This window comes from Siphateles boraxobius, unplaced genomic scaffold (assembly GCF_051911475.1).
Source record: "Siphateles boraxobius isolate OS27281-9 unplaced genomic scaffold, OSU_SipBor_1 5, whole genome shotgun sequence".
NCBI lineage: Eukaryota > Metazoa > Chordata > Actinopteri > Cypriniformes > Leuciscidae > Siphateles > Siphateles boraxobius.
The window spans coordinates 9,837,487-9,849,500 of record NW_027509141.1 but is presented as its reverse complement, the minus strand read 5'-3'; the positions used below and the strand labels follow the sequence as shown (position 1 = coordinate 9,849,500).

The window sequence follows — 12,014 nt, the reverse complement described above, 5'->3', positions numbered from 1 at the left end:
GTTGCCAAATTTCTTAGTATTTCAGTAACATTTTACAATAAGGTTCTATTAGTTAACATTGGTTAATGCATTACCAGCATTAACTAACAATGAGCAATACAATTGCTATAGTCTTTATTAATCTTGTTATTTAAAGTTAACACTGTTAACACTACTCCACAAAAATACAACTGGTCATTATTAGTCTATGTTAGCTCAGATAAAACAATTTCTTTTTTTAATTGTCTTTGTTTTAGATTTGTTTTAAATCCTACAACTTTCCAGGTTTGAATGAAAAAAGTGGTGTTTTTTAGACCCCACTGCATATAGAGATCATAACTGTGTCACTGAACTGTAAATGAGTGATTCCTTAATTCCTTCTAATAGCACAGAGGTCTTCAACCTTGCTTCTGGGGACCCAGTGTCCTGCAAATTGTATTACCAACCTGCTTCAGCACACCTGATTGTGTGCTTTCAAGCGATCCTGAAAAGCTGATTATCTGATGCAGGTGTGTTTGATTAGGGTGGGAACTTAACTCTGCAGGACAGTGGGTCCCCAAGAGCAGGGTTAAAGACCTTTGCTATAGCACACAGGGCAAAAAATGTCACTTGATCAAAGTGCGACAGGGCTCGAACATACATGTGGGAATGAACAACACAAACTCCAGTAAACAGCACAAAATAAGGAGCATTACTCTCCCCATGTCAGATGTATGACATCATCTTCACACAGAAACTTGAATTATGTTCGGCAGTACAAGTACAAACTATACAGCACTCAATACTAAACAAAATGGCATTGGTAAAACAAGAATATTGAGAGGAAAAGACTTTGGAGATTAGAAAATCACATCGACAGTTAAAAACAGCATTTTGTTCATATAAGGCAAAATCAGGTCCTCTCACAGTGTAGTGTTCAGCAGGTTTCTGCAGCAGCTCTTGGATCCCGTTTACTGACCACTGTTGAAGCGTACATTACAGCGATAACAGTAACCACATCTTAAATTTGAATATGCAAAACATACAGAAAGTCACGAGACAGTCCACAAAAACACCAAAATATGGGTTATATTTCTATCAAGAGACTGCTGTACTTTTGCTAGAAAATTTCATTAATTACTGGCAAATATTAAAAAACAAGAATGATAACACCAATCGTGACATCTTGAGATGTTTGGATGTTAAAAAATGCTAGCAAATTTAAATGCCAGGGAAGCCATTTTGTAAAAGCAAACTTTATGCCTTCCAGTGTAGAATGAGCAACGCTCCCTTAAACCCTTAATACACAATCTGGGGGAGTAGTGCTCCTTACAGAAATATAATTAAATAATATAGATCTATTATTAAAAAAATAATTAAAATAAATACATATAAATAAATATGTCAATTTCACACACATAATTATACAGACGGATAATTCTTCATGGACATATGGCATAATTATGTAAACATTTTAAAACAGATGAAAGTTGGCAATTCACTTAGTGTGACAAAATAATTAATAAACATACTGAAGTAAATATGAATTGATAAACAACACAAAAATGGTGTGAACCAGAAAGATCCATATGCCGATGAAATCAAAAGGATAAACAAAACACCAAATACATCAAGACAAACATAAAATGCATGTTGGCAACCAACCAAGATAACGAGATGCAAAAAAACAAAAACAAAACATGAATACATGATGAGAGTGGATGGTGGACAGTATTGCGCATTGGAAACTATCCAGTGTGGATACAGGACTTCCACCTCCACCCCCCCCCCAACCAAAAAAACCCTCGCTGCCATCACAAGCTCCTGGCCATGAGCGGTTTGGCAGCATGCTGTTGTGTGGGTGGTTGGGAGGACGAGGTCAGCCACTCACCAGATGGTGAACAGAGAGGCCATGCAGCGGAATGTCTCGCTTAAAATTGCATTCACAGGTTCACAGTCGATCCATGCGGAATGTGTCCTCAGTGGCCGGGTCGGTGAGAATCATGTCCGGGTCGTTGAGCATGTGCAGTCCGTCTAGTGTCAAGGGGTCGATCTTCAACTCGTCCAATGGGAACTGAGAGTCTGCATCAAAGCTGACGTCACCAACGCTGGCCAATGAGCTGGTGAGGTCTTTGGAGAGACTGGGTGGAGATTCCCCTGTTACTAGTGTGCGACAAATCAAAAATGCCAGTTAGCAACTAATAAACGGGTGTTCACACATACAATGACAACAAAGTGACCAGAAGTCATTCATTTTTTATTGGAGTAAGTTGGAGATTTTCCATGACATCAGTGACTTGTGTTTGGTGCAAGTTTACATTTCATTAAGTTCAGTTTACTGATGCACTGAAATTTTGGTAAATTAAAATATTTGGCCAAAAAATAATTGAAAGTTTCAGCTGAAACAGTTTTGGAGGACTGAAATCTTTCACTGAAATATGTATCATTAATGAATGTTTCTCCAATGGCACATTTTGACTGTCCGTGACTTTTTTTATGCACACAACGTTGATAAGTTTACAACAGGTAAACATGTCAGCTGTGTGGATGCTAGATCTGGGTTGACAATATCGATTTGTATTCAGTTGATGAGTGAACAAAACTTCATTAAATATTACTTGTAGCATGAAATACGAAATTCGAAATTCAAACTATAAATGACGTTTTGATGTGCTTTAATGTGGTGTGACAGATCGCTGTATCTCCCTCGGTTCAAGCGGCAGTGCAGAGCGCACGTGAACAGACCATTTCTTCCTCTTTACTATTAGTTATAGCATTAAATAAACATGAATGTACATCAGAAGGTATACTGAAAGAAACTAAAATGATTCATGCCTCACGTAATCGTTCAATAAGTGTTTCAATCGCAGAAAGACGTTAATAAAACGGTTGTAGCGTCTGGACGAAATCACGATGACTTATTCATTCTAAGCTTCAGAAAAGCTTTTAACCTACTGGACTCATTAATGTAAATCACATGTTTAGCGCCAAAGACTCTGGATCTTGCCCCATTGTCACTTCTAGTGGCATGATAGAAGTTAAACAGAAACACTTCCAAACTCCTCCGAGAGCTTCAAAAATATCTTAATCAGCTCACTTCCCCTCCCACGGCAAGCACTGAGGCCAGGTGGCATGGATGGACATCTGAGAGACGCCCCAAAACACATACACAAACATTCCTTCCATTTAACTCAAAATATAAGTCATTCCAGGATGTATATGATATATTCCTGTGTGTAGGTATGTGTCCCACCTCATTTTAGCCTAGTTATGACTTTCTAGTTGTGTAAGTTGAACTCTAAGTACTTATATTCAAGCATAAGAATGTATCTCTACTTTGTATCTTCCAGACATATGCATGACCTCGAGACTAGATTACTGTAATGCTTTATTAGCTGGCTGTCCTGCATCCTCAATAAACAAGCTACAGTTAGTGCAAAATGCAGCTGCTAGAGTTCTTACTAGGTCAAGAGAATATGATCATATAACACCAATTTTATCATCTCTACACTGGTTACCTATTGAGTTCCGTATCATTTACAAAGTATTCCTACTGACCTATAAAGCCCTAAATGGTTTAGCACATGTGTATTTAATGGACCTTCTATCGCCCTACAATCCATCGCGTTCTTTAAGTTCACTAAAATCGAGGCTTCTGGTCATTCCTAGGATATCTAAGTCCACTAAAGGAGGGAGGGCGTTCTCACATTTTGCTCCTAAACTCTGAAATAGCCTTCCTGATATTGTTCGAGGCTCAGACTCGCTGTCCCAGTTTAAAACTAGATTAAAGACGCATCTCTTTAGCCAAGCATTCACATAATGCTTACCTTTTATACTACTGTTGAATCAGATCGAATGCATTAATATTATGAACAGCAGGTATGCTAATTATTTCCCATCTGCTTTTCTGCTGTTATCTCGGGACGCTACTCCCGAGGTAAATGCCGTTCGTCAGCTCCAGTTTGTATCCAGCCTCTCACGGAGACTTCAGATGCCCCAACACCTGCGATGAGATGACTAAACGCCTGTGAAGAGACAACTCGACACCTGTGAAGAGACGATTCAACGCCGGCGATATGTTATGCCCTAAATTAGTACATGATTAACTAACTGTATTTTTCTATGTACATTTCTGAAATGCACATTCTGTAAAGCTGCTTTGAAACAATATGTATTGTGAAAAGCGCTATACAAATAAATTTTAATTGAATTGAATTGAACATATCTTTCTTGGTACCAAATTAAACCTCTCGGTTTGCCTTAGCTAAATATATATATTAGGTTACGATAAAATGTATTATACTATGCATACCATCCTTTGGAGTAGAAATGATGAATTCTGACACCATCATAAACCATGCAAATTAGGCTGTCAGAAGGAGACAAAGAAAGTCTCTCCCGCTAAAAGTTTTCTGAGTGATATTGGTCAGTTTACCCAGAAGAGGTGTGGGCTAAGCTTTCCTTAATGGACGATGACGGCGGCTCATCCTTGCTTCTGCTTCTTCGAGTTTTGTTTTCTGTCTTACCTATTTTTCTTAGCTTTTTGTCTTAGTCTTATCTCCGGCTTCTTGCCTTGCCTTCTTTAGTCTTGTGCTCATTCATTTCTATCTCCGAGTGAAATGGACTTAGCCTGAATTTCCGGCAGCTTCTCTTTCAAGTAAACTTTTAAACTTCCTGTGAACGACACGTGTTCCGAAAGAACTGAAAGAGCGCTTCAAACTCAGGACCCAGCGAGGATCATCACACACACACATGCATTCTTGCTCAGCACCAAAGATCCATGCAAGTATTTTTTTCTATCGAGATTTAGATGCGTTTAAGATTGATTGCCCCTGCTTTAAGTTGATTTGATTCTTTTCTGACTCTCAAACTTTAACTTTTTGTGATATTTGCCCTTCTGTGAGCTCTCTCTCTCTCTTTCTTTCTTTAATTTCGTTATTCTGTTCATATGTATTCTTTGTTTAAATGCAGTCGTATGTTTTCATAGTTTCATTTATTAAAACCCATTATACGTTTGATTGTCTCTGTCTGCTGCTCACCTAACAAAGTCTCTTAAATGTGTGATCTTAAGCTATAAGCTTTATATTTTGGGTACTTTAGTTATAGAACAGAAAAGTTATTATTCATGATCAGAAGAATAATCTTTCTTGAGAGTTTATAAGAAGAAGAATCCTCCTTGAGAATTGATAAGAAGATCGTACGGCCGGTCCGGTGGACGGACAGATTATTCGATGTGAAATTAATTCTGTTAAAGGTTGTTTTGAAAATTGATCTATAGCCTATATCTGTACAATTCATAATTGATTATAATTCGTTTTATCTATATATAGTTATCTATATATAGAGATACAAATAAATGGGATATGTATTCCCTTTTTGGGCAATTAATAATATGTATGCAATACTTGATCATGACCGTGATTAATTATTAATTATACAGGTCCTTCTCAAAAAATTAGCATATTGTGATAAAGTTCATTATTTTCCATAATGTAATGATAAAAATTCAACTTTCATATATTTTAGATTCATTGCACACCAACTGAAATATTTCAGGTCTTTTATTGTTTTAATACTGATGATTTTGGCATACAGCTCATGAAAACCCAAAATTCCTATCTCAAAAAATTAGCATATCATGAAAAGGTTCTCTAAACGAGCTATTAACCTAATCATCTGAATCAACTAATTAACTCTAAACACCTGCAAAAGATTCCTGAGGCTTTTAAAAACTCCCAGCCTGTTTCATTACTCAAAACCGCAATCATGGGTACGACTGCCGACCTGACTGCTGTCCAGAAGGCCATCATTGACACCCTCAAGCAAGACACCCTCAGTTGGTGTGCAATGAATCTAAAATATATGAAAGTTTAATTTTTATCATTACATTATGGAAAATAATGAACTTTATCACAATAAGCAAATTTTTTGAGAAGGACCTGTATATTTCCTTCTTTGAGCTAATTCGCTACACAGATTGTTGTGTCGATGTACTAGAACTAGGGGTCACACTTGGGAGCCCCAAACACCTCTGATACTTTGAGAAAATGCCAATGAAAATTGACAAGTGGAATTTGCAAGCACCACTCACTCATTTATACATGCGGGTATAAAAGGAGATGCAGTGCATCAATTCATTCAGGTTTGTGCTCAAACATTAGCAAAAAACTCCTAAATCCCCCTTTTTTCTCATAGACATAAAAATCACTATCCAAACTTAAATGGTTGTAATTCAAGAATGCTTTGGAATATAGACCTATGGTTGATCTTGTTTTAAAGAAGACATTTGCCAGATTATTGCAGAAGTGATAGAAATTATGAAAGTGAAAAAGAAAAAAAAGTTATATAAGTTTGATTTTCTGAACATGTGCAATGTAAAAATATAATTATTTATATTATATATATATATATATATATATATATATATATATATATATATATATATATATATATATATATATATTAAAACATATATTTTACTCTAAAACTGCAAGACAATGAAAGCAAAAAATCTGAACATGTTGTGTTCCAAATTTTAGGTTGATATCTCAAAGAATTAGCTTTCAGTAAGATTTTATTTGGGACAGCCAAGCTTCCTTATTGACCATATTAGGGCGCCTCCATTTTCATATATGGTTTGAGTGATATGAACCATGTATTACCATAATTTTCATACAGTTTATGAAGTAGACATCCTATGCAGAAGTAGTATGGGTGGTTTGGCAGTATTTGATTTGAATTCAACCTCTAATAAATGCATAAAAAGAGCATAGCCGCATCACAAATCGAGAATCCATTATCTTTTTCTTTATATTTAAAACATTTTCAAACCTTTTGGTGTTATCTTTTGAACTCTTGGCATGAAAACAAACTGAGGTTTATACCAATCTTTCATGATTTTTCATGTCTATTGCTATTTCAAAATAAAGGCCTAAACACTCCTAATGAATATGAAATATTCTAGTTGCAAATTGATAAATTGTGTTGTTAAAGGGACATTGTGTAGGAATTTCTCCCATCTAGCGGTGAAATTGTATTTTGCATTCAAACGAATTGTGCTCTCCAGCGGCTCGCTTTTTCAAATGCGTGTTGCATCTACGGTAGCTGTTATGTACCAAAAAGCTATGACAGGATGTCTTCTAACAGCACTTCGTTGAGTTTTCCTTCGGGTGAACAGGTTTGTTATTTCAAACAAACTGCAACTTGACACAACGAACAAACGAATGTTACAGTATGAATTACTGACTGACTTGCCAGGGCAGTGACAAGCGCCTCTAACTGCTCTGCTCCTCCGTTTCTGCTGCTTTCAGTTACGTGACGCTGGCTCTGAATGAAAACGCGTTGCGGAAACGCATTGGCCTAGTACTTTTTGACCCTCTCTGCTATTATAGTTTTTCAAGATGGCGAAACTACATGGAAGCCTCCGTGGACCTACCCGTCACATGTACTGTGCCCTCCACAATTATTGGCACCCCTGTTTAAGATGTGGTCGAGGACTTCTAAAAATTCTCCTTTTTTTTTAAACAACATAGAACCCAAATTCAAAAAAAGAGAAAAATCCAACCTTTTATTTAAGTACATTACTTTGGTAGTAAAAAAAAAAATCACACATTTATAAAAAAAAAAAAAGTGAAATCATGTGTCCCACAATTATTGGCACCCCTAACAATTCCGCTGAAAATTTTAATTGATTTTTTTTTAAATATATTTTTCTGTAGTTGCTAAAGTTGGTCAGGGTATCTAGGAACTTTCAATTAGTAATTCATGACTTCCTGTTTCCCTGGGGTATAAATATGATGTGACAAAGAGGCCTAATTCTCTTACCCATTTGTCAACATGGCAAAGACAAGAGAACACACCATTCAAGGCAGATGTGTGTCGACCTTCTTAAGTCAGGCAATGGCTACAAGAAAATAGCCACTCGCCTTAACTTGCCTGTATCTACAGTCAGAGGAATAATAAAGAAGTTTAAAACAATTGGAACAGTGACAAACAAGGCTGGAAGAGGTTTCAAGTTTATCTTGCCACAACGCACAGTAAGAGAAGAGATGATAAGAGAAGTAAAAAAAAAGTCCTAAGCTCACTGTCACAGAATTGCATCAAAGAGTGGCATCTTGGGGTCACAAAGTCTGGCCAACTCAGTCCCCAGACCTAAACCCAATCGGAAAACTGTGGGGCGAGCTAAAGAGGAGAGTGCATAAGAGAGGACCCAGGACACTGGATGATCTAGAAAGATTGTGCAAAGAAAAATGGTCAAAGGTCCCTCTCTCGGTGTTCTCCAATCTTGTGAAATGTTATAGGAGGAGATTTAGTGCTGTCTTGTTGGCAAAAGGGGGTTGTACATAGTATTAACATCAGGGGTGCCATTAATTGTGGGACACATGATTTCAAGTTTTTTTTTCTTCTAAATGTGTGATTTTTTTTTACCACCAAAGTAATGTACTTAAAAGGTTGGATTTTTCTCTTTTTTTGCATTTGGGTTCTATATTGTTTTTTTAAAAAAGGAGAATTTTTCGAAGTCCTCGACCACATCTTAAACAGGGGTTCCAATAATTGTGGAGGGCACTGTATATAAAGATAATAAATTCTTTGTTTACGAGGATAAGTCAGATAATTGGCAGAGGTATTTGTACACCATTGAGGACATATTTATGAATAAAAATATTGATTTTAGATAAAAATACCTAAAAAACTACACATTGTCCCTTTAAAGAAGATTAAAGAAAATAGTCCAACGTTGTGGTACGAGCACACTCGGGCCCTTAAGAGAGCAGCCAGAAAAATGGAGCGCAAATGGAAGTAAAACTAGTTTATCACATTTCATGGAAAGAAAGCACGACTGCGTACAGAGATGCCTTAAAAACTGCTAGATCTGCTTATTTTTCAACCCTATTAGAAGAAAATAAACAAAACAAATATTTATTTGAAAAAGTGGCTAAATTAACGAAAAATAAAGCTTCAATCACAGTATTTCCAAGCAGCACAGCAGTAATGACTTTATGATTTTCTTTACTTACAAGATTGATAATATCAGGGAGAAAAAATATAACTATGCAACCATCTACTACAGTATCACATCAGGCAGTGTATTGTAGTCTCCCTGAGGAAAAATTCGATTCATTCATTGATATAGGAGAGGAAGAATTTTCTAAACTCGTTAAATCATCCAAATCGACAACATGTATGTTAGACCCTATACCGACTAAGCTATTGAAAGAGATGCTTCCAGAGGTCATAGATCCTCTTCTTAATATCATTAATTCATCTTAGTCATTTGGATACGGACCAAAAACTTTTAAGCTGGCTATGATTAAACCGCTTGTTAAAAAAACGCAACTTTATTAATTAGTCAATTACAAAGCGATCTCGAATCTACCTTTTCTGTCAATTCTGATACAAGAGAAGGCAGTAACCTGACAACTATGTTCCTTTTTAGAAAGAAATGGTATCTGCGAGGATTTTCAGTCAGAATTTAGACCGTACCATAATACTGAGACAGCTCTCATCAGAGTCACATATGATTTGCTCTTATCATCCTATCGTGGTTGTATCTCTCTATTAGTGTTACTCAATCTTAGTGCTGTATTTTATACTATTGACCACAACATTATTTTAAATAGACTCTAAAATTATGTTGGCATTAGTGGAATTGCATTAGCATGGTTTAAATCATACTTATCTGACCTGACAAATGCGGAACAGTTATTTCATGGGTTTATGACATAAAGGCTAGATAATTGTAATGCTATTATGGGTGGTTGCCCTGCACGCTTAATAAACAAACTACAGCTGGTCCAAAACGCAGCAGCTAGACTTCTTACCAGAACCAAGACGTATTACCATATTAGCCCGGTTCTGTCAACACTGCATTGGCTCCCTATTAAACATTGTATACATTTTGAAATATTGCTTATTACTTACAAAGCACTAAATGGTTTAGCTCCCCAGTACTTGAGCGAGCTCTGAACGCATTATAGTCCATAACATCTATTGCGATCTCAAAATTCCGGCCAGTTGATAATACCTAGAATATCAAAATCACCTGTTGCCGGTAGATCCTTTTCCTATTTAGCACCAACACTTTGGAACAGTCTTCCTAACATTGTCCAGGAAGCAGACACACTCTGTCAGTTCAAATCTAGACTAAAAACACATCTCTTTGACCTAGCATACACATAACACATTATAGACTCCTATAAATCAATGTTAGGTTGCATATATTAGGTCTGCCGGAACCGGGAACACTTCCCATAAATCCTGATGTACTTGTTACATCATAAGAAGGATGGCGTCTACGCTAATATTAGTCTCTCTGTTTATCCAGAGGTTTATCGCAGTCCGCCGGATCCAGGCCGTATCCGGATCTGATGAATGACCTGCGCCTGGACACAACGACAACGCAGGCCTGAATTGTCAACTAGTCTCTCCCCTATGAAGGCCTCCTTCCCTTCCCTTTACCTCTGTACAGATAAAACGTTGTTGTACTGGTAGGACAAAGACTCAAATCTTTAGTGACTACAGACTACAGATGTTGTGTATGTTTGCAAGTTGTTTGTTGATGATAGAGGTTTTAGCATCTAATATGCTAACTGGCCATTGGACTAAGTGCATTTGATTTACATTGCTGTTGAGTTGCTATTTGTGGCAAAGGACGGCCGAGGGACGTGAGAGAACGGCGTGAGGCCGGTGGTGCGATTGCTAATGAGCAACACCTGTGTAGCACACCGGTCTCGCATCTCTCACGTCCCTCGGCCGTCCTTCGCCACACTATGTAAACAAGTATTTTAAAAATATTGTTTGTACTTTAAATTAGTTAAAATATCCTCAAATGTACATTGATCTCAATGCTGTGTGTAGTGACTCATATATTTACTCTGTATAGGTTATTAAGATATCCATCTGAATTAATCACTGAAAACAAGCACAAGAAGATCAAGTTATTGCTGAAAGATTTAATAAATTGTTTCGATGATAAAGAATCAGATGTTTTGAATTATTCCACACACCCTCTTGAAGTTGATTGAAGCATTTTTTCAAGTTTAGGCAGACATTGAGGAAGTTTGGGCAGACATTGAGGTAAAGAAACCCTGTTTACTTGACAATCACTACATGGAGTAGCTAGCCCAACAACACGAGTTGACCTGAAAGGTCATGAATACTTCATGAGTACTGGGGCCTGGCAGTGAGTTAATTAAGCTGCCATAGGGCGTTGGAAGGTAAAAGTACACCCAGGGTTCGCTAGCCTGGAGAACTCATGTGAACAAAAAAGTGCACGTTATCACCTCAGAGAGAGGAAATTAGTTGTGTGCAAGCGGTTAACCCAGCTAGTTGCACACACCTTACCTATTCGTACCTGATAACACATGGGACAAAACTGGCTCAATCCAGAGATTGTAAAATCTTGCAATGGTATTGGGTGTCACCCAGTCCACTGCTCTGCAGATGTCTGTTGAGAGGCGCTGTTCGCTAGAACCCAGGAGGATGCAACACTCCTCGTGGAGTGTGCTCGGACTGCTAAGGGGCATGGCACACCCTGGGGCTGGTATGGCAAGGCAATGGCATCCAAAATCCAGTGAGCAATCCTCTGTTTGGAGACAGCCTCCTCCTTCTGCTGTCCACCAAAACAGACTCAGAGCATCTAAAGCTCTCCATGCAATCCAAGTAAACACACAGGGCGCATACTAGACACACAATAACAAGGCTGGGTCTGCCTAATCTCAAGGCAGCGCTTACAAGCTCACCACTTGATCGGGGTCATGGGAACTATGGGTACATAGCCTGGCCGGGGTCTCAGGATCACGTGAGAGTATACCGGACTGAACTCTAGGTACGTTCCACTGATAGAGAATGCCTCCAACCCTTTTCTTGATAGTGAGCGTGGTCAGGAGGGCTGTCTTCAAAGAGAGGACACTCAACTTAACTGACTCCAGGGACTCAAAAGAATCTCTCTGTAGTCCCAACAAAAGTGCATACATGCGTGTGCTTCAAAAAACCAAGTCCAGTTGGGCCAATACCGTGCATCCAACAGGACCTGTGTATCAACCTCCCTGACTTTG

General features: G+C 37.8%; 1 protein-coding gene across 1 annotated transcript in view; it reads right to left on the bottom strand.

Moving 5' to 3' along the window:
- Positions 1 to 1,783: 1,783 nt before the first annotated feature.
- crtc1b (CREB regulated transcription coactivator 1b) overlaps positions 1,784 to 12,014 on the bottom strand; it is a 31,735-nt gene continuing 21,504 nt past the window's right edge. Inside the window, exon 12 of the mRNA XM_077202744.1 lies at positions 1,784 to 2,121. Within this exon, the coding sequence (XP_077058859.1) occupies positions 1,910 to 2,121 (212 nt within the window). The 3' untranslated portion in view covers positions 1,784 to 1,909. The remainder of the gene's footprint in view (positions 2,122 to 12,014) is intronic.